Source organism: Phodopus roborovskii, unplaced genomic scaffold, assembly GCF_943737965.1.
Source record: "Phodopus roborovskii unplaced genomic scaffold, PHOROB, whole genome shotgun sequence".
NCBI classification, from domain to species: domain Eukaryota; kingdom Metazoa; phylum Chordata; class Mammalia; order Rodentia; family Cricetidae; genus Phodopus; species Phodopus roborovskii.
The window spans coordinates 2570372-2593405 of record NW_026126480.1 but is presented as its reverse complement, the minus strand read 5'-3'; the positions used below and the strand labels follow the sequence as shown (position 1 = coordinate 2593405).

General features: G+C 41.4%; 1 protein-coding gene across 9 annotated transcripts in view; it reads right to left on the bottom strand.

The window, feature by feature from the left end:
* Positions 1 to 21024, bottom strand: part of Sytl2 (synaptotagmin like 2) — a 57628-nt gene extending 36604 nt beyond the window's left edge. For 2 of the 9 annotated variants that reach the window (XM_051192213.1, XM_051192214.1), the window contains exons 1-4: positions 20821 to 21023; positions 10827 to 10978; positions 8815 to 8947; positions 733 to 814 (exon numbers count right to left, since the gene is read on the bottom strand). In XM_051192213.1, the coding sequence (XP_051048170.1) occupies positions 733 to 814; positions 8815 to 8947; positions 10827 to 10978; positions 20821 to 20921 (468 nt within the window). In that variant the 5' untranslated portion in view covers positions 20922 to 21023. Of the gene's footprint in view, positions 1 to 732; positions 815 to 8814; positions 8948 to 10826; positions 10979 to 20820 lie in introns of all 9 variants that reach the window. The other 7 variants (XM_051192215.1, XM_051192216.1, XM_051192219.1 and 4 more) reach the window with 5 other exon arrangements.
* Positions 21025 to 23034: the final 2010 nt, after the last annotated feature.

Genomic DNA, 23034 nt, shown 5'->3' with positions numbered 1-23034 from the left:
ATGAATATTGTTTGTAGCTTTATAGATTAGCAATTCCCTTCTGGAAAGAGACCTAAAAGAGATGCAAGAAGCTATGCCTAAAACCATGGGCAATGGTGGAGCTAACAAGCTATTTCCAATAGCCTAAGAACGGCAGCACCATATAGGCTTTTAACTTTTGATTTTCTGGGGCAGGGTCTCATTTCATTACCTAGCCCTGCCTAGCCTAGAATAAGCTCTCTAGACTTCAGCAGGCACGGAACTCTCATAGATCCTACTTTCTTTGCTCTCTGCATCCCAAGGCCTGGGATTAAATGAGGGGCCACCACTTCTCTCTTTTAAATCAATTTTAAGATGTATGTATGAATTATAAATGTATGTATTTGGGCATGCATGAGCATTTGGGTGGCCATAGCGGCCAGAGGCATTGCATCTCTGTGGAGCTGGAGTTATTGGCAGTTAAGAAACTCATATCCTGCAAGAGCAGTAAACTGTTTTAACCACTGAGGCCATCTCTCCAGTCCCTAGACACTAACTCTCAAGGGCAGAAAGAAATCTGGGTCTTGTGTAACACAAACATAATTATCAACTTTATCCACCCCAGGAGTGACTTCTTAAGCTAAATACCCAAATTATTTACATATGGTACACAAAATGAATTACAAGATTCTCTGTATTTGTTTTGCTTTAATATGATGAGGAAAATGGCATTCCTGCCCATAATGATATTTTAAACATCTAGGCTAGATCTACCTTGGGCAAAGACACAGCTGGATTCCTTGTATTTTCCTGGGACGTATCAATCACAGTGGAAGCTGGATCCACCACATTGGAACTGCAAAAGAAACAATCATTCAGAGCTTATAACCCCACCCTGTAGGGAGCATAAATCATGGCTCCACAGTCAAGAGCTTTTTAAGACAGGAGAGGGAAAGAAGTTTGTAAGATCAAACTGCCAGGAAAGGAGAAGAAACTGTGGTCCAGCCATGATAAGGTACAAAAACAAAGGCAACAGTGGACCAAGAATGTAAGGGCAGCATAAGAAAGGGCAAAAGCATCTATTAGGACCCTTGACGATGTCTAGAGTACAGGCACACAAGAGGTTCACAATTTAAACTTGCAGAAATGAATTCATTTCAAACTTAAATCTATCATCAGATACAAATGAGGTAGGGAGCAATGGATTTTATGAATGAAGTAAAGTCACAAAATCTTGAGTTCACGGCAGAGTCTCCCCTAAAGCATATGGGACATAATAGAAGCAAAAGCTCAGTAAAGTAAGTGATCTGGCAAAGAGACAGCATGACTGAGTCAGATAGCAGTACACAAAGGCTGATGTGTCAGGGCAATTCCTTATGACCTTCTAATTCAACATGTTAATAGACAAGTACCATAAGGGCATTGAGAAGGTGGTGGGTGTGTAGATAACTGCAAGTAGTTTAAAGAAGGGTGAAGGGTTCTCTGAACCAGAGTGCACTATCTAGAGGCAGGAAAGCCCCTGGGGTGAAAGTAGAGCAGGAGCTCACAGAGAATGGTGAGTTGAGAAGGTCATTCCCTTGACTATGACTAAGAAGAAAAGTAGGTCACAGAATCCCAGGAGAGAAGGAAAATCATCTTGCCAAGAAGGCCCACTCCAGTAGCCTTGCCTTAGACATAAAAGATGAAGTCACTATTGGCTGGAACCACTGTTCCCTGTTAGTCTCCACCAGCTCTTAGTGACATCAGAGTGGAGAACATGGAAAAATCCTCTGAAGGTAATGGTTTCTTCCCATACAGCAGAGGAACAGAAAGCCCAGGCAAGGAAACAATTCACCCTGCGGCCATGAAACCTTGCTCAAGGTTACTGCCATTAAACCCCAGGGGTAGATATTTCATGGTTTCCTTTTCTGATTTCTGTACTTAAACTACTAATTTTTTTTCACAGTTAGTCCCCAGAAACCATTAAGCTCTTAAGAAAGCCATTCTTCCTTTCATCACTTTCCTTACTGATCCAAAAGTAAAATACAGCAGATGAGGTGTCATTTACAGCTTGATCGCATGAAGACAGAAAAGGGGAAGGGAAGGTGTATGAAATGGAAAGCACAGGAAGAAATTATAATGGAACCACAATCTGGACAGAAAGGGAACTTCCAGGAAATCTATTCCTGCACTAGATGAACACAATGTCAAATTAAGTTGTGTAATAGCAAAGTATCAAAAAGAAGCTCGGTGTTCATGCAATGAAAGGCCAATAGCTCAGAACTGGGAAGCAATTTCTCTCCAGTGCCATTTTAAAAGGCCAATAGGGGAGATATTTAACTACTCAATGCTAGTGAAGTCATAGATCTTGGAGGAGAACCTACAACTGCCACTATATCAAACTAGAGTAATCCCTAACTATGTTCTAAATATTTGTCCTTATACCCAGATATAAGTGCATTCTTCATCCATCATCAAGCAAAGTTCTTTGCAACAGACAGTGACCATTACAGGAAACTATATCAGGTCAAAATGCAAAAGTGTGAAGCCCAGTCCCCCTGCTATATTTGCAACACAACGCACACACCTAAGACTCAGGGATCATTGTAGAAGAAGAAAGAGAAAGACTGTAAGAGACAGATAAAGGAGTTTGCTATGAGATTCTGTTTCCTAGAAATGTCAGATACTACACCCAAGAAATCTCACCAATTTTGCTGCAGAAACATGAGCTGAACAAGATGAGCACCAGTAGACATGACAACATGGACAATGGAAATCCCAGCCATACAAAGCCCACCCTACACAAAGAACTATAGGCAATTAAGGATGCTGGGAGCAATAGAGAGAGAGTCTTCCCCCTATCGAAGAGTACATCAATTAGTTATCCAGTGCTGAATGGTTAGCCCTAAAAACATATACACACAAGTAACATTAAATAGTCTGAACATTTATTTATGTATTTAGGGACACATACACATATGTAACAACAAAAAAGAGATCATGAATTTGAAAGAGAGCAAAGGGGGGTACATTGAAGGGTGTGAGGGAGGAAAGGGAGAAGCAAATGTAATTATATTATGATCTCAAAAATGTTTTACAATTATAAAAGTATCTGGTAAGTCATATGATGACCAATATACAGCAGATGCCTGGCTTGGTGTAAATGATCTCCCTTAGTAAGTAAAGCAGCTGGATATTCAGAGAACCTGAGTCAAACACAGAGCTTGGGGTTCCCCAAGGGATAGTCATGTTTTCCTGCCATCTTGCTCCTTCCCACTCCCTAAGCCCAAAGGAAAAGCAGGGCCTCAATACTGTGTTCCCTCTGTATCTGGAAATGCAGCTCCTCTGCCCCCCAGGCTCCAGAGGCCCAAATTGCACATCTTGATGACTCTTTTTACGGAAGATGAAACCAGTCTCTCCCAGAGTTCTCTAGGAAAAAAAAAAAGCTGATGGCCTAATCACATGACTCTTGGTTGTTTCTACTCAACTCCCTGGTTCACGGTCTGCTGTAATCAGTCCTGTGACTTTCAATCTAATCCCAATCTCACCTCCTGTAGCCTTATTTGTCTTATGACACTTTTCATTGCCACTTGGGATTTAGAGTTTTCTTCCTGTTTGGTATTGCTTGATATCATGACATCTGATCTTTACAGAGAAGCATTATCTTTCCTAAGAAAATGGTCACTTTATGGCCAGATAACTGCATATTTTGAACCTTAGAATCCCACTCCTCCCAAAGAGAGGTGGACTGTATCATGAAAAGAAAAGATACTCAATATATTCCACATGACAACATTTTAGATAAAGTCTCTCTATGTATCCCTGGCTGTCCTGAAACTGTCTACATAGACCAGGCTGGCCTTGCACTCATAAATATACTTGCCTCCACCTTCTGAATGCTAGGTTTAAAGGTATATGCCACCGTGCCCAGCTATATCATAAGATTTTTAAACTGGAAAGGAGGTCAAGCTCCACAATCTGTGTCCTATAGCTTCTTTTGTAAGAATGGAAAAATTTAGCCTAATTCTCCCTAGACTCTGCCCCCTAGCAGTGAGTAGGCAAAAGGTCATTCTTGACTGTTTATGACAGGGCGGTTTTACTGACAGCACCTGTGAGTGAATGAGAACAGGAAATGAGCCGTGCTACACTACCCAGAAGCCCTAGCAAAATCAGACTTCCTGGGCTAAGCGCGGCTAGTTCAAATTGATTGGTCCACACTGGATGCTATGAGATGATTGGTTTGTGATGTGCAGGCTTTGTTGTAACCCTATAAAAGCTGTCTGAACTCTGTACCCAAGGTTCCCAGTCCTCTACCCCACGTGGAGTATGGCTGTGGACCCCAGTGCACTGGAATATAAAAGACCTCATGCTTTTGCATCAAGACCGCTTCTCGTGAGTGATTTTGGGGGGCGCCTTTCCTGAGTCGGGGCGTGAGGGTTCACACCCTCCGCGGGTCTTACATTTTCTGTAAATCACATTTAAGACAAAATTGAAGAATTAAGATGATTAAAACTTTCTCCCTGGGTCCAAACTACTTCCTTGTTCATTAATTTAGTTAATGATTTGTTTTTTTTATACACCTCTTCCCTCACCATTTATTCTTTATTTAATAATACATGATCTTATCAACTATTTTTTTTTTATTAACTCATTCATTCACTTTCCCACCTTTATACATCCTAACTCTTTTACCCATGGCTCAGGTTTGTCAAAGTGCTCCCCTGATTATAAGGAAGGTAATCAAAGACTTTTGTTGATAACATTTAATTTTTAGGACACTTTCTTAAATGGTATCAAGGCACTCAGGCAACCAGTAGCCCCAATGACCCTCCTATGAATTTGACTTGTTTGGTTCAAGACTCTGAGCTTTACATGGATGCTTATCACAAAATAACATAGAATTTTAAGCGCCAACCTTCTTCATGTTACACAGCAGCAGAGGACCACATGGCTTACTTGCTAGGATGGTGCAAATACATTTGGGTCCATATTTCAGGAAGGTGACTGTTAAAAAGGGAAGGAATATTGAAACTTCCAAGTATATAGGCTTAATACTGGTGGAACAGCTAAGTATTCTTTATTATCTAATTTGTGTTACATCCTTTCAAAAAAAAAAAAAAAAAGATGGCACTGTCAGACATCTGAGGGGTAAGTGACAGAGAAGAAGACAAAAGGGAAAAGAACTGGAAGTTTACAATGCACCTGAGTAAGTATTTAATATTTTAGATGTCTCTGCTAGCCTCTCTGCAGCTCTAGAGATAAAACAGCCTGCACTATCAGAAGGTAAGTCTCCAACAGTGGTATCAAAGGAACAGAGACAGATTTAAAAGTTCGTCCTTTTTAAGTTTATTCAATCCAAAAAAGTGTTATAGCAGAGACATCAAAGGCCCTGGTTAGCAGATGCCTATTAAACTCTCAGTGGTACCCAGGGCCCCAAACTTGTTTCATGGAACACATTATTATCTCAGACAACAAAGATGGTTTCCCATGCCATACAGAATGTGTTCCACTTCATTTGTGGGTAGTACTCTGACAGAGGGAAGAGCTTCCCTGCTCTTCATTCTGTATGCCCCACTTTTACTAGACCATTTCCTGTGGCTTTTGTGCACATACTCAATGATGCTATCAATGCGGGGTTCGTGGACCAGTGGAAATCCATAAATGGTTATCACTGATTCACAGTGATGTATGTAGAATATGTGTGAAGAACCATGTTTCCAGGTGCTGTTTTCCCATTCTGTACTTTATTTCTGTGTTTTACAGAAAGTGACAGTCTGAGACTTTTAGAAATCAAAGATTAAAAACAAAACAAAGCAGGTTCTCCACCATAGTGTATGGAGTTCAGCAGACACCATCCAGCTAAGCCAGTGACTGGGACTACAGCTGCTGGTGATCTTATTTCCATCTGCTGCCCTCAAGGAACAGTGTCTTCTGTTTACAAACCTTTCAGAGCTTCCTAGTGTACAGCTATAAACAAAGAAGGTAGGTGGCTGCCCACATCTGACTGCTTGCTGATCACCCAGAGCATTTTTACTCTGGGTAGGGTAGATGACCTCCCCTATCCAGGCTCATGGCTACAACACAGTAAAACAAAAATCTTGCCAGTATTCGCATGTAAGAAACTGCACTATCAGGGAGGGAGGGAGGGAGGGGGAACTGGGATCCCCAGTTTAAATTAAAAAAAAAAAATGCTTTGACTCCAAAATTTAAGTTCAAGGACAAGTTACTGGGGAAAAGGATTTCTATTTTTGTTTCCACAGAAAATGAAAAGATGTGGATTCCTTCCAGACTAATGTGGTTTGATCAAGCCAGACCACCTGAAACAGAGTACCAGGTGATCCTACATTCAAAACAGCTGGACAAAGCAGCCTTACAGACTACAGCCAGGATTTCTGCATCTTCTTAGAATCCCCCATGACAGCGCCCCTTACCAGCAGGAAGTAGTTTGGAAAGAACGATGCCCAAATTCCCAAATATTGTCTATAAATGTTTGTTTTCATTTAAATGGACTTGGTTATATAAAATAAATAAAAAAATAATTTTAAAAATAACTTTTAAAAATTAAAATAAAGGGAGGAACTTTGTAGTGGAAAAAAAAGAAAAAGAAAAAAAGAAACTGCACTATCCAGCCTCACATCCCCTCTGCTTTTCACTCCTGGCTAAGAAAATATTGACAGGCATTGAGTCATTCTATTGAAAATCACTTAGTCTATAAGTACAGGCCCCAAAACACACTTAACACACCCAGTTCACAAAGGTTAAGAAAGCATAAGTGAGAAGCAATGCAGGAGATTGATACCAAGAAAAATGGTGGCCTCTGACACGGAAAGGAGGAAGCCAAAAGTAACTCCTTGTACAGCTGACTGATTACCACCCATGCCACGTCTCCCAGAACTGGCCTTTACTGAGCAAAGCATGCTTGACACGCCTAAGCTGTGTGCTTGCCTTCTCAACCATCCTTAATCCATGTAATATAATAGTGGAATTGTAATGCCACCCGGAAGTTGCCAATTTCTGTTCTTCCTGAGAAATGCTAATCAGTTCCCGTACTTAATTTCAGTTAATCTCACAATATCCTAGTAAGGCAACCCTGTTCCAGTTTACAGATAAGATCCAAAAGACCGATCTGAGGCCACATAGAAGACAATGTGTATTCATATCATAGGCATTATATTAGCCTGGAAGTAAGGAAGAAGACTAAGGAATGTTCCAGCCTGGGGGTGCCTGAGGAAACTGAGTTGGGTACTCTTGCTTCTTAAGTCCTCTGAGATGGAATGAGAGCCTGGAGGATAGGAAGTCTGGGTTTGATCAAACTGTGGAATGAGCTGTTTGCCTCAGAAGCCCCAAGGTGTCTTCTTGCCTCTTCTATAATGGTATTTATTTTCCTCTGCTGGCTACTGCTCCATGCTACTCAGCCCCTATCATGCCCAGGTTCTAAGATCTGCTCCCAGCTTCTTGGTCATGTCACCAAATGGTTATGACTTTTCTGCCAGGTTTTCTAATATTTTAGGACTCATCTGCTTTTTTTTTTTCTTTTCTATGAAAGTAAGGACTTTATCTATCAAGGATAGAGCAGGCAATGGAGGTGAGGGTGGGACACCAAGAAGAATGAGTAGAGTATCCTGAGTTTCTTGAAATGCTACGTTCACGAGCCCACATCTCTATTTACTCATGCCTAGTACATGCTATAAGCTATGTTAAGAATTTTAATTTACTAGCTATTTGACTTCCTATTAACTCTTTTAGCAGATTATCCACCTCATTTTATAGCTGTGAAAGTAAAGGCTGAAAAAATAAAGTGGGTGACTCTAAGGATACCATATCAACCAGTAGCTATTAACAAGGTGCCTCAACTTCCACCAAAATGGCAGACCAATGTAGATGAGACGGAACATTACAAATGGTCCTGGAGGAAAAGTGATACCCACCACTCATAGAAAGTAGGCAATTGGCAGACACCTTATTAGTGTCAGTATCCCATTACCCATGTGGCATAACTGTATTCATAATTGACTTTGAAATGCCTATTGGTAATTGTGTTACACACACACCCTTACTTGTCTGTAAACTCTTAGAAGTATCTGTTCCCAGAGTGATTTGGTCTTGGACCTAGACTCAGTATGTCCCACTGTGAATGGCACTGACTTCGTGCCAGTATGAAGTTCTGAAGTGAACTGTCTCTAGAGGCTCTAGAGGTAAAATGCAAGTGTTCTTCCCTCCAAAATGCAGTAATGGTACCCTCAAGAGACAGGTGTTTAAGAATACCTTTAAGTACATAAAACAACTGATTAACCCTCAAAAGTTTTGGAACAACATAGCCCCACAGTTGGTTACTTCTTGGAAAGGACAAACAAATATCAAATAAAAGCATCAAAAAGTCAAAACTTAGAGTACAGAGGACACCCAACATTTTAATTAGGTATTTGCTACATACTATGTACCCACTGTCCTGCACACATTAGAACCAGTTCTGACCAGTCATTATCAATTCTGTCTGTCCTGCTTGGTTCCTGTCCTTGAGCTTCTTCCATCACACAAGACATGACAGTGTGACCACCATTCATCTGTCCCCTGAAATGAGCTGTAGCACTCACAGACCCTTTAGCCTACTCTAAGAAAATCCTAAATACGAATGAAAAGACATCACCCCTGACACTGGAAGAAACAACCACTTAACATTTTGACTAACAGTTGAGATCTGTTGGAAATTCTGAAAGCCAAGGAAGAGTCTTGTCCAGGCTCCATTCCCATTGAAGCCCAGAATTCCCCCGAACATTACCCATTCCCACACCTATGACTCCAGTCCTGCATCCATATCCAAGCCCACATTTCCCTATATAGAACAGCAAGCCACAAAATTCACAAGTTCTGTCTTACCTTGGGCCTGCTGGAGCTGTGTCATCTTCTGGTTCTTCCACAACAGCTAGCTCTGGGGAAAAGAAAGCATCTTTGTCGACATTATTCACCCAGCTTTCTTTTGCCCTCATTGCTGTGTCCTTACTCTGCTCAGCTGAAACAGGAAATGATAAAGACAGAAAGATTATCTCTCACTTCTACAATCTATACCCTTCTCATTGGTTCCTATTAGTAAGGGCTCAGATCTGAACCTTGGGCCTTATAAGCACAAAGATGACTACTGGTCATTATAGCTGTGAGAGAAGTCAGTAGATTTGCATGACTTCAGGTCCCTGCCTCCTGAAAGGACGGGTGTGCCTTTGAAGATACAGGTAACCCTGGAGACCTGAAACAAAGTTCTAATTGCCTCTAGGTTAATCTGGTCTGAATTGGAGGCAGGACTGGATATACTTAACCAAGAGATGCTCAGAGTGGGAGTATCCTTGAGATCCTTACCAAGCATTTACTAAATGCCTACAAAGGGCCAAACAAAATGCTTGACTCTGGGGTACAAAGGAAAAGGAATGATGCTAATTTAGGATGTCCCACTCCAGTGCCTCTTCTATCCCGTGGATCTCTCTCTACAATTCCAAATTCTAAATTCAATACAACACATTGCTCAGGTATTATCACCCTCATAAAATTTCTGTGCTTCTGCAGGAATGTCTTTCGCCTCTCAATACTCAATATTCTCTTTACATGAATCTCCTTACATGAGTGGTAACTAATGAGCAAGAACTATGCTGAATTCTTTGTGGGCATTATTTTGTATGGTAAGAGGTGTTTTCTAGGTTTATAAACTTGGAAATTAAAAATCAAAAGTTCAAGAAAATTACCTAAGGTCACATTATAAGTGCTAAGAATACTTTCATCAGTGTTCAGATGGGGCAATATTGGGCTTCCAATTTCTAAATAGATTCCCAGATGAAATCTACTGGTCATGGCATATATTGGTTTAGCATCTTCAATTGCAAATGGAGTTCACAGTGCCTACCAGTACCACCCAAGATCTCTTAATGCCTGAGTATGCTTGAAAACTTAGAGAACTTCAGGCAATACACTGTACATGCTTAGAAGTCAATCTTTATCTGCAATAAGTGTGACAGAGTCAAAAGATTTGAAATCCCAACTTTGCCACTTAGCAATAATATGATGTTGGGCAAGTTAACTTAAGTTGTCCAATAAAATTTACAGGCAAAGTATATTTACCTTACAAAATTGCCGCTACAGTTAAAAATAAATAATTAAAATTTGCTATATGTTAAATTCTTTAAAGATAGTATTTTTCTTTTGTCCATAGCTAAACCTAAAGGTTTACAACGACTAATCTTGAGTTAAACGGATATGAGTTAAATAGAAATTTCTAAGCATGCAGGTAAAATGAAGTGGTGAGATAAAAAGAATTCTAAATAAACTCATAGTCCATTAAATAATGTGCTAGGGTGATTAAATAAACACCACATGTCAAGATCGTTGAACATGAAACTGATTTCTGTCTAATCTTTGTGCTATTCAGAAGGCTTTGAATTTCCACAATTAAAAGCCAAAGAAGGAGCTATGGAGGTGATTCAGTTGATAAAGTGTTTGCCATGCAAACATCAGGACCTGAGTTTGATAGCCAGCACCTATGCTAAAAAAAAAAAAAAAAAAAAAAAAAAAAAAAGCTACCTGAACATGACTTCTGACCTCCACACACATGCATATACTAGCATGCATATATAGACACATCAAAAGAGCCAAAGAAAGATATGCACATTCCTTATAATCCCCAAGCACTAACACTACTGCATTTAAACATAGTGCCCAAGAGTTGTCTTCATCTATAGCCAGTCACTTATCCCTGTCCTCATCCATCCAAATTCAAGCCAAGAGGACTTTGTGTGAAAAGGACATACACTAGACAAAGCATACCCCCAAATGATTTCTTTCAACAGATTTCAGTCTCATACCCTTCCCCACCCTCCTTCCTAAACAAATGTTGGCTGTGACCTCACCTGACACTGGGAGCCTCTTCTTTCTCATGGATGCTCTGATGATATCAGCACCATGGATTTTGTCCCTGTGCCTTTTTGCCTTAGCGTCATAAAACCATTGGCCACTCATATTCTTTAGTTGTTGGTCATCCTTAATTTTTTCAGGCAAATGTCTACAAAAGGAAAAGAACTTTACTTTGCTGAGAACCCACAATAAATAAACAAATTCATTTTGACACTCTGTTTAGAAATCTGTAAATACAAAGCAAAATGAAGCTCTTAATTTGTATGCCACAAACCTCCCAGATGGCTAACAAATGTCCTGATTTGACTGAAAAGCTAATCAGTGATGCCAAGCATGATTTTTAAAGGGTTTTTATTTATTTTTATTTTATGTGTATGAATGTTTTGCATGTAAGTAAATGTATAATGGGCATACATTACCCGTAGAAGCCAGAAAGGTGTCAGATGCCCTTTCCTTGAACAGGATTTACAGACAGTTGTGAATTTTGAGTGCTAGGATTTGAATCCAGACCCTCTACAAGAGCAGCAAGTACTCTTAACCACTCTGTCTGAAACTCCTCAAGAGCAGATTCACTTCTTAGCTGTAGTCTTCTTTGTCTGCTGTTCAAATGAACACACCAGGGAGGAATGATAGAGAAAGCTTCTCTGGCCATTTTTTAGACAATGAGTGTGTGATAAGCGGTTCCTCGGTTCTTCCCTTTTCAGTGAAATGAGAAGGGCCATGATGCTCTGTGTGCTGAGGCAGGCTAAAATGAGGATGGTCAGGCAAGATCCATCAGTGCCAAGATTGCTTTTAAGGGTTCCATAATCATTCATGCTTGCTGAATAACTAAAACTAAAACCTAAAGAGCAAACCAATTGATGCCCTCCTAAAACATCCCTAATTTATACTGGTTGGGAAAAATGATGTTATAATCAATGAGTCTTTTAACCTCTGCATCCTTCTAGTCAATAAAATGAGAATGCTAAATCTATCTCTTCTTACTCATAGAGATGCATGCAGAAGAAAATCCAAATAAAAGCTTTTGTGAAACTTTGAACTCTTGAAAAATAATATGTTGCACAAATCTAAGTGGTTTACAATTTTTATTCAATCTTAGATGCTCTTTGTCTTTTTGGCAAGTCTGTATTATCCAGAGAAAGTGAATGGGCCAGCGCAGTGGCCAGCATGGGAATGAGGATTGCACACATCTGGAAATGGGGAAGGTGCGCTGGAGGGGCAGGCACCAAGGCCCAGCAACAACAGGCTCCTCTTTCCTAAGTATGCTTGAGGAAAGTATGCTCTTCGTCTGTCACATATACTCTCTGTTAGAATCTCCTCTCCCAATCATCTGGGAAGAAGTGATTGTGCTCCAAGTGTGCTCATCCCCGTCCTTAGTCATACAGCTTATGTTTAAATCATAGCAGGGACAACAGCATTAGTTCACAGCCCTGAGCCACCCAAGGACTATGGTTCTTACTAAATGCTTTTAATCACTGCTCATTGCCTAAGGCTTTTGTCCAAGCAGAGAGTCTTAGCTGGGCAACTGGCTGTAGTTCTTATTTTTTTCTTCTTCGAACAGGAGCAAGATTCTGCCGAATTCCAGAAATGGGAAAAACAAACAAACAAACAAAAAACCACCTCTCCTTGGTCAGATGGGACTTCTAGAAGAATGGTCTTCCTTTCATATGTCTTTCCATAGTGCCTTAGAAAGAAGTGAGCTTGAAGTATGGAGGAATGCTATATGAGGCACTGACCACCTGGCTGATTTGAGGTTCCTTTCCAGCAGACACTCTTAAACCCCACTTGCCAGAGCACTCAACTTCTTATTGCCCTCAAAACTACTCTGTGACCTGGAGGTATTAGAGGTAGAAAAGTATGACTAAAAGACTATGGGCTCTGGAGGCTCTCCCATATAGGACCAAAGCCTGATTTGAATTCTACATAAACATGCCAATGGACAGGTTGGTGAACTATACTTCGTCTCCTTGCTTATGAAGATGGAAGAAATAAGACCTACCCTTGAAGACTTCTGAGATAATTCACTGAAGTGTTTTGCCTGGAAGTACTTAGCAGTACCCAGCTTTTATAAAGAGACCAATGACCTCTGGATGTCCTCCCCTGGCTTCTGTGTCCAGCATATTCCTCCTGTGCTGCTACAGGCCTAGCCTGAACATCACAAAGACATGCTTCCCTTTTCCTTGTTCCTACAACACCTCCCTTCAGCATGCACTCAGTATCCCAAGACTATTTGCACATCTGTTTCGCCCAGTCAACTGTGGACTCTGCAAACTCCTTGAATACAAGGATCACATCCTTATCACCCTTTATAGTCTCACCATGAAGCAAAGAGACTGGAACAGAGATAATACCCAGGAAATGTTTGTCGAGGGAGTAAGTCATTGAGCAGTTATGTGCTCAACAGCCATACCAGTTTGAGAAAGAAAGGAGATAATGAAGGTCCCACCACTGCCAAGTTCCAAGGGACCAGACCCCACCATAGTGACAGGGTTTTCTGATGAGGCAGGACTGCTCATCTCTCATCAGAACAGGAAAAAGCAGATCATGAACTATGGTTACCTGTCAGCATGCCACAAACCCTTAACAGCAGAGCAACTCCTGGTTTCTCATCAGGAGATTGTTTTTGCTAGCTACTTTACAATAGAATTTTTGGAGGTCTTAGTAACTGCCTGCAAGGCCCTTTTGGGTGTGCAAGTAGCAAAGGCTATGTGAGTCATGCCCAGGGAGACACAGGGCCCCAGAAGAGGTTGGTAAGCATTGTGGGAAGGACAGGGTTTCTGGCTCTTTTGTTTAAAAGTGACAAGAGAATGACAATCTTTTCCAAGTTGGTGAGAGCCATTTTGGTATTTCTTAATATGATTATTTCTTCTGGGTTTAATAAGCTCTGACTTTCTACCTTGTTTGCCTGCAATAACTGCAGATGACTCCCTGTGTGTGATATCAAAGACCAAATTTATAAAGATGTCAATCATTTGAATAATGCCACTGTGGTGGTGCTAAAATCTTCCCTTCCAATAGCTCTGTTATCTTTCCTTTCTTCTGATTTAAAATTGAACAAGCCATAATAGCAAATTGTACTGTCTACCTGAAGCATGAGAAAGACAGCAGAAAGACATCTCACTCCAAAAATGTCATTGTCCTGTCAGCCTTCCAAACCAAGAATTTGGGGGTTCTTCTGCACAGTCTCCCATTCTGTCCATGAACATCTGCACAACCTTTGTTTGAATGAGCTTAACCTCTGCTTGGTATTTTATCTTTCTGAGTTCTCTACAGATAATTTAGTCAACAGCAGAATATAGCGGTTATGTCTGCTCTGTATAATAATGCCAATATTTAAACCTTTTCTGATCATTTGTTCACTTGGTCACCCATTAATTTCCTAACCTGTACCAGGCCTATTCTGGGAATTGGGTATAAAACAGTCTACAGTTCTGATGGCCAGTGGCCATTCTTTTCAATGTATGGGGAAAGTGTAGACTTACACCTTTTTTTTTTTTTTTTTTTTTTTTTGGCGTTTTTCAGACTAGATTCAAAGTTGTTCCCAGCCCACCTCCTTCTCACTGTATGCACACATACACTCCAATTCCCAGCTCTTGACATGATCAACAAAGGGCTGTCATCATAGATAAGACCTGATCAATGCTACCTACTCAGATGTGAGTGGGAAAGCTGAGCAGACTGGTCAAAGAGATGCTTCTTTCTATCCATTCTCCAGAGCCAGTTCCATCTCCCCACAACCCTCCCAATATATTCGGGGAAAGAAGATAAGATTATATGACTTAAAAAGTGGCTGGCCTCAATGTCTAAATGAAATGATTGGGGCCCAAAGAACATAGTGTTAGCTTGACTCTCATCAAGCTGATTAAGACCTGACCAATACCAACTACTGTAGTACATAAGATTGTATGACTTAAAAATGGACTCACTGTCTAAATGAAATGATTCAGGCCCAGAGAACTTAAGAGACTTGCCCCTGGTAACCCAGAAGTTAGCAATGCTGCCCTGCTTGGTAAAGCCTAACAAGATTTTGGTTTCTATAGTAGTTCTACCATTTTTTTCTCTCAAGCATTGATGGAGAATCTGGAAACCAACAGACCTGGAAAGAAAATGAACTGAAATGCCTCTTAAAATGAGAAGAAGTGCATTTCTGAGATGCAGGCATATCACAGATCCCCACAATCTGCTGAGTTTCAGCACAGAGTGGGGAAGCTCTAGGCTTTGGAGTGGATCAGCAAGACTCTCATCTTGCAGGCTGCTTACCCTCTTACATTCTATTTTTCCATCCATGTGTGTGCAGGGGGAGGGGAAGTTGAACCCACTGTTCTGAGAACAAAAGGGAATTGCATGTGAAGCCCCCTAAATGCTGCAGCCCTGGGATAAACACTGGTTTCTTTCTGCTTTGCTTTCATGGAAGACACCCCCAGAGGTTCTGGAAGCCAGTTCTTCAGCAAAAACTGCCTTCATTTAAAAAGAAACAAGGTCCTAAAGAGGCAACTGAGAATCATAAGATGTGGTGGCGGTTGAGATGGTATCTACTGCAAAAACGCCCATCGCTGTAGATGTGGTTTTATACATATGGGGGTCGGGACATGGTGCTGGTGTGGTGTACAAACAGATATGTGCATCAGTTTCCTGCTGGCAGGGTGACGCAAAGCACAGGAAACGCCACCTCAGCAGTGTGTCATTTTCAAACCATAAAAGTCTAAAATTACACATGTGTGTGTAGTAATGTTCCTCTCAAGGGTAGAAGACTCAGACAGAGGGCCAGAGTGGAAGAGAGGAAAACATCTATCTTGATGTCTGCTTCTCTGTTGAACTATCAAACATTTCTACTCACGAGTTAGAAACACAAGATGATAAGTTGAGCCCAATGCTTGTGACTGGAGTAGAAATAGCACAGAAAACAGATGTAGCATCAGGGTAACCTGGGGCTGTCACCTTCCTATGTGTACCCGAGAGACCTCGCAAGGATATTCCCCATATGCTACCACTGAGAGCTTGGGTGGTTTAGGAAGTGGGCATATCCCCTGCATAATGCTCATTTTTTTATCACCCATGAAATCAGGGTGGAAGGCATCATACAACCGACATCCGCAAAGTGTCTTGCATGGATTTGAACATGAGCCACTGAAAACCTTAGATGTATAAAAAGCAGCAAACCAGCTTCAATGAGAATATAACCTTATCTACAGCCCCACTAATGCGGATTTTGAATCAGTGTCTGACTTCGTATAAAACAGTGGAAGAGTCCTTATCCACATCCTCGTGGCTATGGGATGGCTGGATTCCCAATGCCAACAAGGAATGGGAGCCATTCACAACTGAAATCCTGGCACATGGCATGAGAAGCTGAGACAGAAGGAGCACCACAATTTGAAGCTAGCCTGGGCTACACAGTGCAGAAGGGGGAGGGGCTAGAGAGATGGCTCAGTAAATAAAGTGCTTTCTACACAAGCATCAGGACCTGAGTTCAACCCTCTGAGCTGACATAAAGCTGAGTATGACATCACACGTCTACAAGCCCTGTATTCCTACAGTGAGATGGGAGGCAGAGAGAGCAGGGTCACTCAGAGGCACATAGCCTAATGCCTATAGTGGTGAACAATAAAAGAGACTCTGTCTCAAAAACTATGCAAATGGAGGGCCAATACCCAAGATTTTTTCTCTGACTTATTCATATACACCAAGATACACATACATGACTGCATTTACACACACACACACACACACACACACAGAGAGAGAGAGAGAGAGAGAGAGAGAGAGAGAGAGAGAGAGAGAGAGAGAAGACATTAGAGGCAAATCCACTCTTCTAATGGTGCTAACTGTAATTAATACATCCCTAGTTTGGCTTAGACAAGAAGGACAACTAAAGCTGTAAAATCATGTATCCAATTGATAAACCTTTAAATGAGTAAAAGCCATGGAACAGCAAATTCCTTAAGGGCTGGGACCATGTCTTGAATCATCTTCAAATACCAGTCACATCACCTTCTGGGACAGTTTCTCCATTTAGGGGATACACAACTAAATGTTGCCATATTAAAAATAGTTGAGACTTTGGAGAATAATTCCCTGATAAGGGACCAACCTATTAGGCACCATTCTCTGTGCCTAATGAGAGGCACAAGTTGAATGGTGGGAAGGAAGATCCAGATGTACCCATCACCTTTTGCATGATGGAAAAATTAAGAAGCATTTTCACAATCTAACTTGGTTAGGACCTGGTTATTCCAAGTGTCTGAGCTGAAGCTAAGAAAGGAGGTTAAGTAAACACCCTAATGAGCGACAGCTGATTACTGACAATGGGACTTGACACCAATGTCCCTGTGTTATGACTCAACACTCACTGTTCCATTTTTGAAAGAAAATTTCCAGAGAGCAGCATAAGACAGACATAAGGTGCTGGACCAAGATCACAGCTTTGTCACCGAGCAGCTGTGTGGTTCTGGGCCAATCACTTCCCTCTCCCTGCTTTGCCATCCTGCCGAGGCAGATTAACAACAACATGTCTTGCTAGAATTATCAAGCCATAACTGTCCAAAGAGGGATGATAAACTGTGAAGGATTACAGGGGAGCTGCTGAGCCAAAGCCCTAGGAGGATGGTTTTCAGACTCTGGAGACCCTGTCTTGGCCACCACACATTAAAGACTGCGAATCACCCCGACAAGTCCCCTTGGTTGCAGAACAAGAACCTTCTTGTGTGGAACACACCAAATGTAGCTTTCAGTAGGATCCACAGTCCTGAACTGTTTGCCCTTTGCAATGTACATTGCCACTAGTCCTTAGGTCCTAGCCCTGCCTGTGGTCAAGTCCACAAAAAATTCTTGATGCTTAGTTAGAAAGATGTTCAAGAAGTGTTACTAGCTAGGGAGCTAGGGCTGACACAAGATTTCTTTTCACCTCTAGGCTTCTTCCTACCATATATTTACAACAGCAATCCGTCAGGCCCATCTGGAACAGCAGACCCAAGGAGACTCTGCGAAAGGACACATGGTACTACCACAGAGGCTATGGCCTAGCTGTACTTTGCCCCTAAGTGGAGATGGCAAAGTCCCTGCCTTGCCAAAGCACAGCACTGTTACAAGAACCACACAGGAGAAAGTTCAGCAAAAGGTTTGTAGACTGTGAATAGGAGGAGCATCAATGCTACTGAAAAGTTATGCCGGCTGAATTTGTATCAGTCATCTACATTTCCCTGTACATTTTCTTGTGGGGAGACCCCATAAGGTATTGAGTGACATGGGAAAAAACGTGATCTCATTCTCACCAACACAGCTCTGTGTCAGCCTCATCATGACTGAAAAGTCAGAGATCAGGATCCGATTCTCACTTGTAATCCCTACTAGTTGGGCAAGTCACCCACCTGTCTGTCACACAGTAAATTTCCACATGCTGGGGTCGTCATATCCCATTCCATTGCTCAATTGCACAAAAGAGTGCAAGATCAAGAGAAATGATGATCATAGGCATAATAAGCATTTTAAGCCCTCTGTAACTTGCCAAGCACATTCATTTGCTATAAGCATCAGACATGCTGTAGTGCTTGGATCGAATTGTTTTATAAAGTATTCATGTTCAGTCAGAGTCAATACAAATAAATCCATCATTTGTAGCCCTCGTATTCCAGGAAATAAGAACATGGCTTATTTTTCCATCCAGAAGACTGGAATTGGGAACATAAGCTAATACTGCTAACATACATTCAAAAAAATCTCTCAATGTTTTCAAAACCCATGTTAACAGAGATGGTAGATGGCAGGACCCAGGCCGCAGGAGGGACAGTGAATAATTAAGTCAGGTCATCAAGTAGCATGCTCTAGTGTTCTTTCTACTATGACAGTGGTGGGAATGTTGACAGGGAAGAACATGTGGATTATATATTCAAAAGGGATAGTAGGTCAAATTGGCTCTTTTCTTTGAAGGACCCAAGTCAAATGGAAACTTGACCTGTTTGGAGGGCACTTAATTTTGCTCTTAAAACCAATTATAGCAGTTCAGAAGGTATTTAGAAATATGAACTACTACTCTTATGGATGGGAGGAAGGGGAAACTGTGGTTGGTATTAAATTTTTAAATTAAAAATACTTTAAAAAATTAAAATTTAACGTAAGTCATGATTCTTTAAAGCCAAAGTCAATGGATGTAGAAATACACACAAACGTAGCTGGGCATAGTAACACATGCTCATAAACCCCAGATTCATGAGTCTGAGACTCGGAGGTCATGGATTACATAGCAACACTGTCTCAATTTCAAATCTCTCTCTCTCTCTCTCTCTCTCACACACACACATACACACACACACACACACACACACACACACACACACACACCACAAAACACACAACTACCGGCTAACCAGCTACATTTCTTCTTCTTTTCTGACTTTTACATTTTTCTATATTTTTCATGTGCAGTAATGGATGTGTGTGCATGTGTGTGTGTGTGTGTGTGTGTGTGTGTGTGTGTGTATGTGTGTGTGTGTGTGTGTGTATTTGTGAATGTGTGTGTATACAAGCACACATGTACAGGAACATATGGAAACCAGACATTGACAATAGGTATCCACCCTCAACTGTTCTCCATCTTACCTTTTTTTTCACACAAAGTCCCTCACTAAACCTGGAACCCACTCATTCAGCTACACTGGCTTGTAGTGAGATATTCACTTTGTCAGCATCTATGGAACTGACCACACCCATCGGAGGTGGAGACAGGGGTGGAGTGACCTGGGGGAACTAGGTCTGAGGAGGGGCTGGGCACACTCTCTTACTGGTGGGAGGGGAACAGGAGAGCATCTGGAGGCATCCTTGGGACCAGGAACCTGCTGGTGTTCATCTGTCTATGTTGTAAGTTATTTCTCCCTGAATAAGCAGGGAGAAATATTCGGCCTATTTGTTTCTCCTGGTCCTTATTAAACCAGGATATCTGGTGTCAGAAATGGGATCAAGATTTTAATGGGACCTGGGTTTCACCCAGGATCCTGGCTAGCCTCAGAGATCCTCAATTTTTGATTCCCAGCAATGGGATTATAGACACATGTGGCCATGGCTGGCAGGTCATTATTCTTAGGGGGCAAACACTTAAATGACTGAATTATCCCTCTAGCACCTCTTTCTGTTGGTTTGTTTGGCTTTTGCCTTTTGCTTTGCTTTGTTTTTTAAGAGATAGAGTTTGACAATAATAACCCAGGCTAGCATTAAACTCCAGACAATCCTCCTGACTCAGCCTCCAAAATTCTGGGACTACAGAACAGACATCATGCCTGGTTATATGCCTCATTTTAAGCTGGGTCAAAGGCATATATGGGTGTGTTTCTGTGTGGGAGGGAGGCAGGATCTCATGGTATTGTCCACACTGACCTCAAACTGGGCTGATGTGGTCCCATCTCACTCTCCTGAGTAGCTTGAACCCCAGGTCCACGACACATGCCTGGCTAAAGTTTTTAATTAAGCCCCTATTTCTGGCAGGAGTACAGTATGTAAATTAAGAAACATCAGGAGCTGTGTGGTAATGGCACATGCCTTTTTAATCCCAGCACTCAGGAGGCAGAGGCAGGTGGATCTCTATTAGATTGAGTCCAGCTTGGTCTATAGGTGAGTTCCAGGACAGCCAGAGCTACAGAGAGAAACTCTGTCTCAAAACTCCAAAACCAAAACGAAGGAAGGGAAGGAGGGAGGGAGGGAGGGAGGGAGGAAGGAAGGAAGGAAGAAAGAAAGGAAGGGGGAAGGAAGGAGGGAGGGAAGGAATGAATAAAGTAAAGAAAGAAAGAAAGTGAGAGAGAGAGAGAGAGAGAGAGAGAGAGAGAGAGAGAGAGAGAGAGAGAGAGAACGATCAGGAGGAAAAAGTTCTGTTCAGGAAGTTAACCTAAAATTGGAATGTATAAGTTTAGACTACAAACAAATTACCAGTTATGACTGAAAAGAACAGCCCTACTTTCTGTGGACCTCCCCTTCTTTCCCTCATGTATTCTTCTGGCCTCTTACCTGACTCTCTCCTCTTCTGCCCTCTTCAGGGCTGCATCCCGCTGCAGAACCTTTAAAATAGCATCTTGTTCCTCCTCTGTCAGGAAGCTTAAGTCAATCATTTTGAAGTGTACACAAAAAGAACAATAGTAACAAATGTGGTTTAGGATTCTCAGAGGGAAACAGTCAAAACTATAACCAGTATGATTACAGGATATAAAAGTGAAATATTATCTTATTTTGTGGTAAAAGTCTTGTCTGGGATCCACAAAAGTTTCAGGCAGAGGACAGCAAAATCCTAAAAGTAAGGTCCCTCGAGGTAGTAGCAGTCTGTGGGTTGATAGGCAGGTCTCAGGAAGATGCTTTGTTCCTTGCTTGTGCCTTCAGCTACATTCCTTGTGTGCACCCTCTCTGGACCAGTCTTAGACACAGACACACCACGATCATAACCATCTTGACAGAGGACCACCTTGGTGCATCCCTGACCTGGAAGAACACGAGACAGCAAACACCAATCAATGAGAAGAAGTTCCAGTCTGTAAACACTGCTCAGTGGTACATTTTAAAATGACCAGAGGTGACGGTTTTTGAGCCGGGGAAACTAGTTCTGCCAGCTTCCTGAGCTCAAGGTCAATGTGTCAGATACATGCTTTTACCCAATTCTAGACCACAGAGATGGAACACACAAAGATGCCTGTTAATGTTTAACAACCCACCTGAGCAGTGGAGGTTCTCTCTCTAGAAATTCCTGCCTTAAATGTGATGCTGGAGTTCAGCAGGATCAGGGAGGTGTCAAGGAATTATGAGAAAGAGATGGAAAATAGAGAGTCGAAGTGCTTGACTTCACAGGCAGGTGTAAGGAGTAAAAACTCCTTACAGGCAGGAGCATTTCACTGGTGTGGGTCTGCATTCTGCAATGCAGAACGACTCACCTTGGGCAGATCTAGAACATGCCACAGTCACTGTTGGCTCAGTGGCACCTCTAACCTTCAATGGGCCTGGAAGAACCTGCCAAGCTTGTCTTTCTTCATTTCTTAACACTTAATGACATGCACATATAAACTGGGGGAAAGGAAGAAAGAGATAGAGTTCAAAAACACCCCACCATCCTGTGTCAGCACTTTTTAGTCACAAGATAGGTAAGAATCCTGTTTTTCCAGAAGTATCCCAAAGATGGGGGAAATAAGAGGGTGAGATTTGAAGAATGCCATGAAGCAAGACCTTAGAGATGACATACTTTTAACAAGTCTAGAGCTGCATATGTGGAACAGATGCTCCAAGCCATGTGCCTAAGTAACTCCTAAAGCAGCCCCAATGAAGAAGAAAAGAAAAATTTACACACAAGTGCACAGATACCTTGCAAAACAGAGCTACTGAACAACTACCATGAGCCATTGGCTTGCTAGCTGTGAGCCACTGATCAAATTGCTCTTCCTGAGGATTTATCTACTCCTTTATACTCAACATTAGGATGCCATTTGTAGACTGTAATGATTAAGTAAATCAGTGACTGTAAAGAGAATACATCTTGCACCCTGTACCACAAGTAGCCACTAAAATTGCATTCTTGCCTCCCTTTTAAGCCCACAGTTTTGTTTACGATTGTGCTTGTCAAAACTGGCTTCAACTTTTTTGTGTACTTTTTCTTTGTTTTTGTATTTTTTAATTGATTTTTTTACTTTGTTTTTTCCTCTTTTATTGTTTCTTTTTTTATAAAGAGAAAGAGAACATGAAGTTGGGTGGTAAGGGAGGTTAGGAGAATCTATGAGGCATAAGGAGAATGGAAAAAATATGATAAAATATATTATATGAAAATAATTTTAATAAAAATTTTAAAAGAGAAAATAAATGTTCACATGCAGAAATTGTGCTTGGTTATATGCTTTCTATTTGTCTTTGTGTTATGAAATTTGAGTTTCATAAACAGAAACTGATGACTTTGTTTCATTTTCCTGTAGCTCTTTTATCTTGCCACAGTAGCTACACACATACACACACACACACACACACACACACACACATATCTTATATGTATATTGAATACATTATTTCAAATGTTTTCTTTAACACTCATATACCTTGCCTGTCTGCCTTGGAATCTGCTCATCCTTCAAGGCAGATCTGAGTTACCACCTCCATGAAGCCTTTACTAACTTCCATAGCTAGAAGTAAAAACCTATAATACTTTAAGCTCCTAACTTTTCATGCCATCCCTGTAACAGACTTGAACCTGAT